General features: G+C 37.0%; 1 protein-coding gene across 2 annotated transcripts in view; it reads left to right on the forward strand.

Moving 5' to 3' along the window:
• Positions 1-13,963, forward strand: part of myo7ba (myosin VIIBa) — a 32,993-nt gene extending 19,030 nt beyond the window's left edge. The window contains exons 29-48 of one of the 2 annotated variants that reach the window (XM_089134144.1): positions 1,095-1,268; positions 1,373-1,600; positions 2,316-2,483; positions 2,575-2,692; positions 4,165-4,291; positions 4,421-4,575; positions 4,701-4,882; positions 7,052-7,170; positions 7,262-7,416; positions 7,653-7,806; positions 9,439-9,594; positions 10,257-10,362; positions 11,170-11,283; positions 11,507-11,594; positions 11,697-11,803; positions 12,636-12,821; positions 12,932-13,048; positions 13,135-13,218; positions 13,369-13,488; positions 13,571-13,963. In XM_089134144.1, coding sequence (XP_088990270.1) covers positions 1,095-1,268; positions 1,373-1,600; positions 2,316-2,483; positions 2,575-2,692; positions 4,165-4,291; positions 4,421-4,575; positions 4,701-4,882; positions 7,052-7,170; positions 7,262-7,416; positions 7,653-7,806; positions 9,439-9,594; positions 10,257-10,362; positions 11,170-11,283; positions 11,507-11,594; positions 11,697-11,803; positions 12,636-12,821; positions 12,932-13,048; positions 13,135-13,218; positions 13,369-13,488; positions 13,571-13,660 — 2,748 coding nt within the window. In that variant the 3' untranslated portion in view covers positions 13,661-13,963. Of the gene's footprint in view, positions 1-1,094; positions 1,269-1,372; positions 1,601-2,315; positions 2,484-2,574; positions 2,693-4,164; positions 4,292-4,420; positions 4,576-4,700; positions 4,883-7,051; positions 7,171-7,261; positions 7,417-7,652; positions 7,807-9,438; positions 9,595-10,256; positions 10,363-11,169; positions 11,284-11,506; positions 11,595-11,693; positions 11,804-12,635; positions 12,822-12,931; positions 13,049-13,134; positions 13,219-13,368; positions 13,489-13,570 lie in introns of both variants that reach the window. The other variant, XM_039691511.2, reaches the window with a different exon arrangement.
• The last annotated feature ends 1,603 nt before the right edge of the window (positions 13,964-15,566 follow it).

Here is a 15,566-nt window from a genome sequence, read left to right on the forward strand (position 1 = left end):
GTGTGTGTGTGTGTGTGTGAGAGAGAGAGAGAGAGAGAGAGAGAGAGAGAGAGTGGTAAAATAGGAAAAAATATGCATGTAATTTCAACGTGAAGGCTTAGAATAGATCATATAGTTAAAATCACTCTTTTTTCCCTTCTTGGACAACCAACCAATCACAGTCTTCAAAAGATTGTGTCATACGGTTTATTCACACTGCCAGTGATTTGCCGGGATCTGTGAGTGCGTTCACACACAACCCGTAAAGATCCCGGAAAGACACATGACGTCAGGATGAGACGTGTAGCGTACGGGTCAAAAACATGCACACACGTGCATACCGTTCCACAAAGCGGGTGAACGATCTCAGCATCAGCACGGATAGTGAGGAGCTCCTGGTCTCTGCTTTGTTCCAGTTTGCAGACATTTGTTCGTCCTTTCTTTGTTTATGACGAACACAAACTTTCTTCTAAGAGAGTCGCGCGATGGCACGAGCGTCATCGCTATGACACACCCCTTACGGCATTGGTCCTGGCTTTTGTTCACACAGCACGCGTTCCGGGACTGATTCCGGCGATGTTACTAGGTCCCCAACCCGGCATCGATGCCGGTATCAATCCCGGGTTCACACAGAAGGCGTTCTGGCAATTTCCCGGCAATTTCCCGGGATCAACGTGCTGTATGAAAGGGGCTATACATAGCAACGGGGTCAACCCCGCCTCCTCACTAAGATGAAAGTTTTTGTCTTTTCCTTACTCAGAGTTTGCTTTCAGATCGGTCCCGAATCGCTCTTAAGCGAAGACACCTACGTAAATGTTTTTAATCTAAATTAAGAGTTTTCTGAGTGGATTCTTAGAATCTATGAATACAGGCCCTGGATTACAATCTCACAGGAGACGGATCATGTGTGCTTCAGTGTCTTCAATGATACTCATAGTCATTGCTTATTTAGATAGCTCCACTTTTCTTAACATCATCATGACGATGAGCGGCTCACCAAAAAATAATGGCTTCCGGTGCTGTATGTGTGAAAACCTCTTAGGTATTTATACTCCTGTGGTCCATTATGTAATGTCTACTAGCCTATAGTTTTGACTCTACTATTCAATTCACAGGCCACCAAGTCCAAGAAACCCATGGCCATCTCAGTGACTTTGATGGATGGCAGAACAATCAGTATGCCTGTAGATTCTGCATCCACATCTAAAGAGGTCTGCCAAATGCTCTCACAGAAGGTCAAACTTCAGGACACATTTGGCTTCTCACTATATATGGCTTTATATGACAAGGTATGAAGCCCTCAGACTGAATTAAGAGTTTTAAGTCAGATTTTGTTCATGGTTACCCAGTATGATTATAATTTAAGACATGGTTTGGTACTCTTTCTTTCTAGGTGTGGTCTCTAGGTAGTAGTCGTGAGCATGTGATGGATGCCATCTCTCAGTGTGAGCAGGAAGTGAAGAGGAAGGGTGGGCAGGAGCAACACGCCCCCTGGCGTCTCTACTTCCGTAAAGAGATCTTCACACCTTGGCATGACTGCAGCCAGGATAACGTTAGCACAGACCTTATTTACAGACAGGTCATCAGAGGCATGAAATATGGAGAGTACCAGTGTGAAAAGGTGCGCTTGATCATTTTTTTTGTTTTAGTTATGATTCGAGCCCAACCGATAAAGGATTTTAAAGGCCAATACCGATACAAATATTTTTGGCTTTTAAATCAGATATTCCGATAAATTGGCCGATATCACATTTATTTATAAAGAACTTTATACAGTAGCCTACAGATTATTTAAAATCAGCAGTTATCGCAGTAATAAACAGTAATAATGTTGCAAAGTACTTCAGTTATGAAACGAAAACAATTTCAGCTGTAAAACAGCTCGAAAAATACCACAGTGTCATTATTCAGCCTAATTTAGTTCAATGTTGATTCAGTTTAGTTCAATAACAGTGTGAACGTTGCAAAGCTCATTCGTTATGAAGCGAACTCGGTTCAACTAAGCTCAACAGAAGATAATAGTGTCATTTTTCATCTCAAGTCGGTTTAGTGTTGTTCACTTTAGTTCAATAATATTGCAGTTCATCAAATTTTGAGACAAATTTGTATTATAAAGCAGCTTTACTGCTCTTATCATTATCCTGCTCAATTGTTTTGTGTCTGTGATAATATTTCTAAATATCGAGTGTCTTTTAAGCTTTTTGAAAGTGGATGGTAAAGTGCATTATTGCAATACAATGGGTAGTTGTTTGCTGATGATATGATCTCAACATGGTGGCCCCCTTGAGGTGATCATGTTGTGTTATTCATTCCATGGTATTTTACCTTTCTATCAGGAGGAAGACTATGTTGCACTTGCAGCAAAGCACTTCTATGTGCAGTTTGGATCAGACATCAGTATGGAGAACACCAAGACTGTAGTTGAGGAGTGCATTTACTCCAAAATACTAGAGGCCAAGTCAGAAGACAAGTGGATCCAGATGGTCAACACAGCACATGCGCAAGTAGAGATATTTCTTATACTGCTTATGTTAAAATAATAGTAAAAAGACGCTTTCCACTAGTTTGTCACAAGCATTTGTTTCTTTCTACTAGGGCCCATTCATAAACTCTCGGACCAAGTCTGATAAAGTGAAAGCAGAGGTGGTTGACTATGCTCGTCAGAAGTGGCCCATGTACTTTTCCAAGTTTTTTGAAGTTGTCAAGTTATCTGGTATGCATTGCATGCTAAGATCAGTATTACAAATACTAGCTTTCAAAATTTTGGGGTCGGTAAGATTTTTTTTTTTTCAAATAAATGAATCACTTTCTATTTACACCAACTGCAAATCCGCCTTGTTGGCAGAGGCTATTTACGCTAGCTCCGCCCACCATTATCCGCCATGTTAAATTACAAATGAATTCCTGCCAACAACAGAATCAGTGGTGTGGAGACTAAGGCAGTGATGTTAGATATTGCTACCCTATCTCACGACCAATTCGTACGAATTCGTACGAGTGATTAAAAAGTGGCTAATTCGTACTAATTCATATGACCTCACTCGTACAAATTCAAACGATTTGTCTAAACCCACGTGATGGTTAGGTTTAGGGGCGGGGTCAGGGGTAGGTCATTCGTACGAATTCATACGAATTGGCCAATTCGTAAAATATGTACGATTTAGCAAAATCATACTAATTTGTACGAGTGAGGTCGTATGAATTGTTACGAATTAGCCACCTCGTAAAATTCGTACGAATTCCCGTGAGATCGGGTTGGATATTGACACTACTGACTTTTGCTTTTTATCAAACACATTCTTTTCCCATTGCATATCAGCTCAGAGTAGCTTTCGTTTTAAATACAAATCACTTAATGATGGAATAAAGTGTTCAGTGGGTAGTAGGGTTAGTAGTAGGGGTTGGAGAGGTAATGTCAAGTACAAGTAATGTCCTAATAAGGAGAAATCCATTTATGATTTTAATAAATATAATCATATGCACTGAATAAGTTATTAGTGCATACTGTTTTACGTATAATATACTACAATACACTGAGTTGCAAATAGGATCTGCCGCAATTTGCACTAAGTATAAATTACATCTAACAATTATTTACAATGTGCAAGAAAATTTCAGTTAGTGTAAATTGCATCTATTGCTATACTTTTAGCTATCAAAAGTGACATTTATAAATAAATGTTACAAAAAGATTTATGTTTCAAATAAATACTTTTTTTACGTTTTTTTTTTTTTTTACTTTTCTCATCAAACCTTGAAAAATGTATCACAGTATCCACAAAAATATTAAGCAGCAAAATTGTTTTAAATAATTGTTTTACATCATTATCAATATCATTGATAATGATGTAAAAAGAAATGTTTCTTGAACATCAAATCAGCATATTAGAATGATTTCTTAATGATTATGTGACTCTGAAGCCTGGAGTAATGATGCTGACAACATCACAGAAATACATAATATTTTACAATATTTTCAATTCGAAATGTAATCTTAAATTGTGGTAATATTTCATAATATTACTGTTCGGTTTTTTTGATAAAAAATCCTACGCAGGCTTGCAACCTCAAACTTTTGAATGGCAATATACATTGCAAAAAAGATCATTTCCACAACTAATGCACAAGAATAGCTTTTATATAATTTGATAAATAAGATTAGATCTGTCTCATTTCAATATGCAGGTCCTCCTCTACCAAAGAAAAAGTTCATCCTTGCCATAAATTCAACGGGAATAACATGTCTTGATGAGCGAGAAAAGAATCTTCTGGTGCTGTCTTACCCAGAGCTCACTGGGGTCAACACTATTAGGTGGGCTGGACACTAGTTAATGTTTGATTGGCTTTTACATTTTGTCATTCACAATATTAAAATATAATATTTTCGAGTGATACTTTCCTTTGTAAATTTCATGAATTCCACCTGCCTCATTGCCTCCAGAGAAAGGAAGTGTGTGTGTTTGCTGACTTTGAAAGGAGACTTCACTCTAAATGCAATTCAGGCCGTCGACATCTCTGATCTGGTAGCCATGTTTCTGGCAGGCCTCATACAACGTTCACAATTTGCAGTGACCCTACAGGAGGTTAATAGACAAGGTCAGAAGAGACAATAAGTGGCATACATTTCAGTAGATATATCTATATGTATATTTTGTTTTTTATCGCAATCTATTGTTTAAATTTGTTGTTGTCCAATGGAAAGTCTTTTGGCTTTTTTCCAGATGATCGAACATTTCTCAGCTTTAAGAAGGCAGAGCTCATCTTCCTCATTCAGGATGATGAGTTCTCTGCTGCCCGTGGCTGGTTGAAGGGTAAGAATGAGCGGACGGGAGAAATCGGTGCAGTCCCTACGGATGCTGTCTTGATTCTTCCAACTCTTACGAAGCCAACCAATGAAGTCCTGGTAAGACCTTGAATATATATATAGGGTTCAAGCGCGAAACGCTGAAACTCTATTGTAATTGTTACATTTTCCAACGATCAGCATTCTCCCTAAAAGTGATCGGGCAGACCAAACCGGAAGTCGTAGAGACTTGAAACTTTGAGGGCTTGTCGTACACACACCGCTTACAACGTCACCAATGCTCGCCCCGATCGGCCTGACGGGGCCGCTACAGTGGTCAAAAGTATGGAACGGCTCATAACTCCTAAACTGACAGGCCCAAGTGTCTCATATCATTAGAATCCTTGGATCAAAGCGGGCACAATGCATGCCCCAGATTTGCTCGTTGTTCTATGAAATTTTGGGGTATTTTGGACTAAAAACGACTTTTTTGAACTAGTCCTAGGTTTTTGGCCTGATCGGAACCAAACCAGTGCAGCAAGATCTGGAGTCTATTGTCAATAGTTTGTTTGTTTTTTAAAAAAGGTGCTCTAAGCGATGTCACACGTTTTTTAGGCCAAAACATTTTTTGTCACATACAGCAAACATCTCCTCAATATCAGCTAGCTGCCTGTCCTACCCTATCTTACGACCAATTTGTACGAATTCGTACAAGTGTTTCAAAAGTGGTTAATTCGTACTAATTCATATGACCTCACTCGTACGAATTTGTACGATTTGTATAAACCCACGTGACGGTTCTGTTTAGGGGCGGGGTCAGGGGTAGGTCATTCGTACGCATTCATACGAATTAGCTAATTCGTAGAATATGTGCGATTTAGCAAAATCGTACTAATTCGTACGAGTGAGGTCGTACGAATTGTTATGAATTAGCCACCTCGTAAAATTCGTACGAATTCCCGTGAGATCGGGTTGGCCTGTCCCCTAAACATACTGTAAAAAAAAATTCGGTCTATGCAGACCACCCAGGCTCCACAAATGGCAACAAAAACAAACTGCGGCAACCCACTCCATGAAACATAACAAACTGTTCCAGCCAATAACTGACAAGAAGGCCCTGGAGGTGTGGTTTGCGCGGATGAGGAGGAGGGAGGGTCTATCTAGCCTCCGTTTTGTTTAAAAATACTTTAAATGTCAACAAGAAGTCACGTCACCCGACTTAGAGCACCTTTAATTAGAAATTATTGTTCACTAAGGGCTGCCAAAACGTTTAAAGTGCGACAAGCAACTTTTACTAAAATGGCTATAACTCGTGAAAGAAATTAGAAATTTTGGTCCCACTTTATATTAAGTGGCTTTAAGTACTGTGTACTTACATAGGAAAACAAGTACAATGTACTTATTGTGTTCAGGTTGTATTGTAAAACACTTTTGCTGCTATTGAGGTGTGATATGGGTAAGGTTAGGGACAGGTGTGGTGGTATGGGTAGGTATCAGGGTGGGTTAAGGTGTAAGGGAAGGGTCAACTGTGTAATTACAAATGTAATTACATCAATTAATTACAGTTGTAATTACATGCAGGTATTTTTAAAATATAAGTACAATGTAAAAACATGTATGTACACAATAAGTCCAATGTATCAAAGTAGTAACTTCAATGTAAGTACATAGTACTTAAAGCCACTTAATATAAAGTGGGACCGAAATTTTTACCATAATCAGCGTACCTATGTAAGAGCTCATTCTGTGGTTGCTTTGAAAAGAATGTGGCAACTGGCCACTTGGTGGCGCTATAACATGAAAAATATATATATATATACAAACGACTATAACCACTTCACCGCTAGTCCTATTGACATTGTCGTGCCGTGTCTTTGTCCGAGCTGACATGATTGGCTATACATACATTGACATATCTCAAAAAACATGTCTGCCATCAGCCAATGAACTACTGTTAACTGTTAAAAAAACTTTAAATGCATATATTTCCTACAGTAAATTTTCTGTCTTGGCTGTAAATGGTCATTTCCATGATTGAGATGATTACAGGCTTGCTAAATAAAACATCATATATTTTTCCGCATGTGCTTAAAGGCCTTTAACCGCTTGAGCCCCGATAATAGCTACTCGCAGCTATATTTTTTTTCATGCTTTCCTTTTGTGTTGAAAAGTACTTTAGATCTGTGAAGGTCTGGGTAATGAAATATGTCTCGATCGTGTTGGCTTACATTTCTAATATAATATCTAATAAAATATTTCTAAAAGCTCCTCTCATACTGACTTTTTTAGAGCCTGATCAGCTTGTCCCCAGATCAGAGAAAGACCATCATAGACAACACTTCAAAAGGAACCATCACTGAACGAGTGGCTCCTTCAACTCTCAAAGAGTTCTCCGTTGAATATTTCAGGTACTTGCAGCAACTCTTTGACCACAATATTACATGACATTCTGAAGTGTCTCAGAAGCAAACACTGTGTTTGTTTCTGTCATTGTCGCAGGCAGCCCATCAAGGATGTGAACAAACAAGTGATCTCTAAGAATGCAGCACCTGAGAGGCTCTGGGCAAACTCCAGAGAACCCATCAGACAGCCCCTGCTGAAGAGACTGGTGGGCAATCCTGATTTAAGCCCACAGGCCTGCCAGGCCTTCACTGATATCCTTTACCACACATATTCTAGTTATTATTATTATTATGAACCTTACTTATTGCCACAGTTTACACCTTACCATTTACCTAATACATATACAAATGACATGACGACTGTTGTAATTTGATGTAGAGTTGTACAAGCACTTAAATCCATGTGTAAGACTTACCAGCTGACCTGGTTATCCAGGTAGGTTACAACTTTAAGTGTGTGCTGATTCCTTGACTGATATAGTGTGCACCTATTCTGAAGTATATGGGTGACTACCCTACCAGACAGATTCAGAGCCCTCTGGAACTCACAGACCAGATCTTCGGTCCACCTACAAGAAATGAGGAACTCAGAGACGAGATCTACTGCCAGATCATGAAACAAATGACCAGCAATAACAACCGGTAATAAACAGCATTACATGCTCAAATAGAAGTTGATAATGGAATTATTTGTCCTGTTGAATGCCTGTACACTATCATTTAAAAGTTCAACGAAGTCTCTTATGCTCACCAACACTGGATTTATTTAATCAAAAATATAGCAAAAACTGTAATCGTGCTAATCATCCATTATTGGAAGTATTGAACTGTTAATTCCTTAAAAAAGGTCATGTCTGCTGAAATCATAAGCTCTTTTGAACTTGGTATAATAATGACACAGTTTCACAATAGTTTTCCTTTTGGGATTTTTGTTGAACTAAAGTCAACTTGCCCGTTATAACGGCGAGGAGGAAACTATGCAAACTTTAACTTAGATCCGTCAGTGAACCGTTTTTTTAATTAGCTTCTTCTTTTTTAAGCTGGATCATTTATTATTCAAGAATTATGTTTGATTACAGTAGTTGTTTTGTATGTTCTTTTGTTTTTCATACCTAATCTTCTTTTCTGATTACGCTTAACTGTTGCCGGCATATTCAGATGGCATTAAGCTTCAAAAGCTTTAGATTACTTGAGATTAAAGTTCCAAGAGTGCCAAAATGTTGTGTATCATTATGAAATTAAATGAGCAGTGTGCATTTCAGGCAAACACTTGGTAAAAAAAAAAAAAAAAAAAAAGGAGAAGAAATAGTCAAATTGGTCCTGCATAGAATTAGTCTGGTGTGTATGAGAATCAACAAGCATCAGGTTCATTGAACTGATTCATTGTTTACATCATTCTCATTTAAATCAAATCACTATGAAATCAAAATGGACCTTTCTAGGGTTTGGGGGGATTTTGTAGTATTGATTTTAAATGAGTTATCCATGCACATCATGTGCCCTCATAATATTTAATCCAAATGAATTCAAATCCCTCTTGCAGCGACATCTCTTCCTTTCTGTGATGATTTATTTACCAGCTGTCACTCACATGAGATCACAGGAATAGCAAGGATTTGATCAATTCGATCAACAAATATTTTTCGGTCCCACTTTATATTAAGTGGCTTTAAATACTATGTACTTACATTGAAGTTACTACTTTGATACATTGGACTCATTGTGTACATACATGTTTTTACATTGTACTTATATTTTGAAAATACCTGCATGTAATTACAACTGTAATTAATTGATGTAATTACATTTGTAATTACACAGTTGACCCTTCCCTTACACCTTAACTCACCCTGATACCTACCCATACCACAACACCTGTCCCTAACCTTACCCATATCACACCTCAATAGCAGCAAAAGTGTTTTACTATACAACCTGAACACAATAAGTACATTGTACTTATTTTACTATGTAAGTACATAGTACTTAAAGCCACTTAATATAAAGTGGGACCTATTTTTCTTTTTCGAGACGCTGTTTAACTTGGAAATATGTCAAAATAGGGATAGTCGCAGCTTTCGTTTCATGATTATTTTAAACCACTTCTAGACATTAGATAGTACTGTGCAGTTTATATACAGTAGATGCCATGTAAGTATTTATATGCAAATATGGAATTTTAGATGCTATTATTACAATTATATTAATTTATAATAAATAAATGGTTGATTATAACGGTAAGTTAACATGTCCACATGTTTTTGTGTGAATCAGGTACAGTGTGGAGCAGGGCTGGCAGCTGCTGTGGCTGTGCTGTGGTCTCTTCACTCCCAGTAACTCTCTGCTAAAACATGCCCAGCGTTTCATTGAGACACGCAAACGAGAGCAATTGGCCACAGACTGCCTCCAGAGACTGCAAGGAGCTCGGAGGTATGACACATGCTTAACCACGTTTCGTTTCGACCCAAACTTTTATCTTTACAAATTAGATCACATTGCTTTGTGGGTAAAAGAACAAGAAGAAACACAATGAATAAACAGACTTTAAAGTTTTCCTAAGTTTCATATCATGAGATAATATTTGTAGAATCACTAAAAGCTAATGTTTAAGTCACTGTCAATGAGCATAATGCTTGTATTGGTTTTACTCTTTGAACTTTGGCTGGCTTACCTGGCATAACCTATTGGAGCTCATCTCAAACAGCATGTGTGTTATATTACTGGACTGTTATACTATAAACCATATGCTGGCAGTTTAGGATGTTGAAAACAAGCCTGACTTATTTCCTTATTAAAATGGATAATTGGTATGATAATTGATGATTATAGGTGTTTGAAAATGGCACACTGTAGCACAGCAACACCTCTCCTTCTATTAGCATGTTTGGCAGACTGGAGCAAATGCAAAGAAAGTAATAGGATAGTACAGAATTTACAGCGGCTTCATCTGTCACTGCAACTGTTCAAAGACATTTGGTACACTGCCGTATGCCTAGTTGAAATGAGTCCACAAGCTGGGTCACAGATGGATTGTTGATCATATAAAATGTTTACTGTGTAGAAGATGACATTTGTCATTGTTTCTGTACTAGAATGGAGCCCAGAAAACTTCCACCTCACCAGGTAGAGGTTGATGCAATTCAGCAGAACAGCACCCAGATCTTCCACAAAATTCAGTTCCCTAATGACACTCAAGAGGTAACACAACATATAAACATGTATAGCCTATGTATACTATGGGCTGTCTGAATACTCGATGTGTGTGTGTGTTTATTATTTATAGATTTTTGATTATTTATTTATGGATTTTCTATTAAACTATTTGTATATATCAATACATTGCTATTATTAATTATGAAAGTATTGCAACGAACTTGAAATGATGTAGCTGTAATGTAACTACAAAAATTCATTAGCATTCTATTACTGTAAAACAAGGGCAAACAATGCAAAACATTCCTGATTGGTTTGTTGTTTGCAACACAACTGATGTTTTCAGGACTATCAATTAAGTTTTGCAGTTTCAACAAAGTTTAATGGATGTAAGCCAGTTATACAACATTATTTTGGGGACGACCATGTGGAATACATCACCAAAACTTAACATCTCAACATTTAAGTTGTCGTAAAGTCAAGCCTTTAAACGTATGACTTTAAACGTAAAGTCATAAAAAGTGGATGTACAAAATTTTAAAATGTAACATTTTCAGTGGCAATGCAGCACTGGCTCCAAATGGCAAGTGGCCGTTCTGTCATCTGGCATAAGACTCTCAGTGAATAGTGGGCCTTTGTCTGCGCGTGTGTGTGTGTGTGTGTGTCTGTGCTAGTAGTTTGCACCACGAACATTTTTTTACAGTTCAAAATGGTAAAAAAAAAAATAATAGTAGTTGAATACACATGAAATCTACAGTGAATTTGCTGCCAAATATAAACTATGCATCTTATTCCTTGAATCAATCCAGTGTCTCTGAATTTATTTATTTATTTATTTTACCTTCTGGACAGAATTTTGAGGTGGCAACCAACACCAAGATAAAAGACCTGGTCCAGAGCGTTTCTCAAAAACTCATGTTGTCCTCTGCTGATGGTTTCAGCCTTTTCGTGAAAACTCCTGATAAGGTTTGTACCCCAGGCTACCGTGATGTATAACTAACAGCCATGGCTGTAACCTTGTATTCAAAATCTTAAAAACACATTTGTTAAATCTCTATCTGATTATTGGGAGACACACATCCCCCTCTTTTTACAGTGGTTAATGATCCCATGTTCCTTTATTAATTTATTGCAGGAATTTTTACACATGCTTTTTCTGTATGTTATTCTGCCGCTCTCTTTCTGGCAGGTTCTGAGTCTGACTGAAACGGACTACTTCTTTGACAGCCTGAGACAGATTACTGATTGGTCCAAGAGAGCTAAGAGAGCGAATCAAGGTGATTTTCAATAGGATTATTGATTATGTAGAACAAGTTATTCACAAGTCAGTCACTAAATTCTAATCTTATTGACATTACTGACACTGTTTTAAACAGCAGGGGGTCCAGTGACTGTCCCTTACACTGTTTTCTTTATGAGAAAACTATGGTTCAACATTAGCCCTGGGAGAGATGTGGAGGCAGATCTGATCTTCCATTACCCACAGGTACTGGCAATATGTGTCATCTTGATAGTGCATGGATTCCCATGTAAGAACTGTATATTTGTAACTTGGGTAGAAAAACATTCAAAAATTTGGGGTCAATACGTTTTTTCTTTGTAAACACTTTTATTCAGTAAGGATGCAATTAAATTGATCGAAAGATACAGTAAATACATAATAATGTTACAAAAGGTTTCTTTTTCAAATACATAGTGTTATTTCTATTCATTAAACAAGTGTGAAAAAATGCAATGGTTTCCAGAAACATTAAGCAAGTTTTCAACATTGATAATGATAATTATTCATGAGCACCAAATTAGCATATTAGAATGATTTCTGAAGGATTATGTGACACAAGACTGGAGGAATGGCTGTGGAAATATTATATTGTATATAATACAAAAATGTATATAAAATGGTATTTTTGATCAAATAAATGCAGTCTTGGTGAGCATGAGACTTTAGAAAACATGAAAAAATCCTTCTTTTGAATGGTAGTGTAGATTATAGACCATTTTACAAGATGTAACTGGTCCAGAAACACTTCCTGTTTCAGTTTGTAACTGTTTTCTTTATTTCACATGTAAAGAAAACATCTTAAAGTTATTTGTTTAACTTCTTGATTCAGTTTTATATGTTCTGTTGGTTGTAATTTATCCCAGCTTTTATGTAGTGTTAAAAAACTGAAACAGGAAGTGCTTCTGGACCAGTGTTGTATTTTGCAAGATGTAAACAACGCTGGTCCAGAAGCACTTCCTGTTTGGTTGTTTACACTTCCAAAATGGTTGTTTACATCTTGCAAATGTTTTTTTTTCCTTTTTCTCACACTATTTAGGAGTTGCCGAAATACTTGAGAGGTTATCACCGTTGTACCAAAGAAGAAATGGTGGCTCTCGCCGCTCTCCTCTTCAGAGTGAAAGTGGACAATGATAAAACTCAGTTTCCCATGATTCCGAGGATGCTGAAAGACCTGGTGCCTAATGACCAGCTTAAAGCCATGTCTGCTGATGAATGGAAGAAGGTCAGTTCCAGTACACTGCTCTTCTAAGCATTGATGTTTATGAATTAATGCTGTGGATATGTAATGTTATGTTTCTAAAGTGTTTCTTGTACACAAACATTCATCAACAGCACATTTTTGCTGAGTACAATAAGCAAGCGGGCATGTCTGTGGATCAGGCAATCATTGGCTTTTTGAAGATTGTCTATAAATGGCCTACATTTGGCTGTGCCTTTTTTGATGTGAAAGTAAGCAATTTCAGCCTGCATCACAATAACAATTTTACTAATATTGCTCTTAAAAACTGTGAATAAGATGATGCTTGATATTACAGCAAACATCAGAGCCCAATTTTCCTGACATTGTGAGGATTGCCATCAGTAAACAGGGCGTCACTATCATTCACCCCAAGACAAAGGTATCATCAAATGATCACAACGCTTTTAAACAAGTATTTAAGTAAGACCTCAAATGAGTTGTAAAACTGTAACCTTGAAAGTGAAGTTGCATTGTCTGCTTAAAATATGAATCATTTTGTTGGACTAATTGAATTCTTCTTCTGTTCAAGGACATTCTGGCAGTGCATCCATACAACAAGATTGCAAACTGGTGCAGTGGAAGCACATACTTCCACATGACTGTAGGAAACCTTGTCAAAGGGAACAAAATCCTGTGTGAAACTTCCCTGGTGAGTGACACAGATGTTGCTTACTCCAGTCAAAGAAATGACTCAAAAGAATCTCAAAATAACAGAATTCTGTGTTCATTAGGGCTATAAAATAGATGACCTGCTGACTTCCTACGTCAACATGTATCTTAATGAGAGGAAAGGACAAAGAAGAAATCAGCACTTTGACTAAAGATAACAGCAGCAATGAGTTTACTCTCCCTTTCTTTAAGGGCACACAATCACATGGAAACAGTACACTCTTAGAAAAAAGGGTTCATTAGGGTTCTTTACTCAACTCCAAAGAGTCTTTTATGCTAAAAAGGTTCTATAATGACAAGAAAGAACCCTTTTGGCACAAAGGTTCTTTATAGGCTATTATTCATTCATATATACTAGAGCCAGACCGGTTTATCGGCAGGCCGATATTAGGCATTTTCCAAACTATTGGTATCGGCAGTTATAATGGCCGATAAATGAATATTTAAAAAAAAAACCGGATGAAACATGCTTTAACCATGTCACGAGTGTTGGAGTTGTATAATTTGTTCACCAGAGAGCACTCTACACGGTCCCTGTTGGAAACACTCGTGTATAACGTGCTACACATCCTTCTGATCCAGGTTGCAATGTAGGGACTAATTATTATTTTATTTATCAGAACTTTAATATATTTTGATGTTCCTCTGTTCTGTTGTGACAATAAAAGAAACTTGTATTGTTTCTTTTTAAAATGCATTATCATATTATTTTAGTTAAAACTCATAAATAACTACAAATAACTAATGTTAGGGAAATCTGTTAATATTTTGTTGCGTGTTTCTGGAAAAAAAAAAATAAATATCGGCTGATATATCGGAATATCGGATTTTAAAACAAATACCAACAAATATCTGTATCGGTATCGGCCTTCAAAATCCTTTATCGGTCGGGCTCTAATATATACATTATTCTGCAACATTTTGTTGTAATTTGTTGTAAAGTTGTAACTCAATTATTGTATATTAAACTGTTGTTGTAACTTAATATCACATTTTAATCATGCTGATTTTTGGAGGAGAAAAACTGAAATGGCAAATATATACATTTTCTAACCCCCATATCTTGAATTTTGTGATCATTCACAAATACATTTTAGGGTCTTAATGTTTGTCAACAATATGAAATATTTAATTCGGAAAGGACAAAATGAATGAACCCAAAATGTTCCATATAGAACCTTTTTCCTGGTTACAAAGAGGAACCCTTAAAAAGGGTTCTATTTAGACCCTTTTAGGGGTTCCAAATACGAACCTTTTCTTCTAAGAGTGTAGCCAATGAGAAATACTCTGTTATTGATTTATCAAACTGAATATTTGTCTGATTTTATTTTTCAATGTGCTATATCTTGCAAAATGTTTGATGCCAACTGTTATGCCTGTTTTTTCTTAATATAATGGCAGAATGTGTGAGGAAGACTGTAATTTCAGTTTGTTTACTGCTTCACTAATATTTAATGATACAAATGAATCATCATGGTCTTTGAATCATACTTAGTTTTTGATGTATTTCAAGTTTTTATGTAAAATTGTTAAATAAATGACTATGAGGCACTACTCGCAGCATTTGTACATGCTTATTATTCATCACAGAGGCCAATGTATTCTGGGTGTTTGTTCAAAAATGAAATTAGGCTACATACGCCTGTTGTTTTGTCATGATGAACATCAAACTGTTTCAGCTCTTGAATCTGACAGTAGACTAGTTATTCACTGGTTAACAGTCATGTTACGCTGTGTTTTGCCCCGGGGCAACAAAGTCTCGTGGGGCAGCATAAAATGAGGCTTGGAGACGTCCCAATTAAGACTTGGCAGTATATTATTTAGCCTATTCTGGTAAACTAAATAGTGGGCGCATTCAGTAAAGTGAACTATATTAGCATATCACTGAAGACTGGCCCAAACAGAAGAAAAAGAGATGATGTGTGTCCTACACAGCTGTGATCTCCCAGAATGAAAGACAGATTATTGCTTTTGCTGTTCGCTCGGGGCTGCACATCTGTCTGAGGATCACATGGCCTTATTTCTGGCCTCTGTATGATGCCCCAATAGTCCACAGCA

This window comes from Pimephales promelas, chromosome 8 (genome assembly GCF_988280905.1).
Source record: "Pimephales promelas chromosome 8, fPimPro1.hap1.1, whole genome shotgun sequence".
Lineage (NCBI taxonomy): Eukaryota > Metazoa > Chordata > Actinopteri > Cypriniformes > Leuciscidae > Pimephales > Pimephales promelas.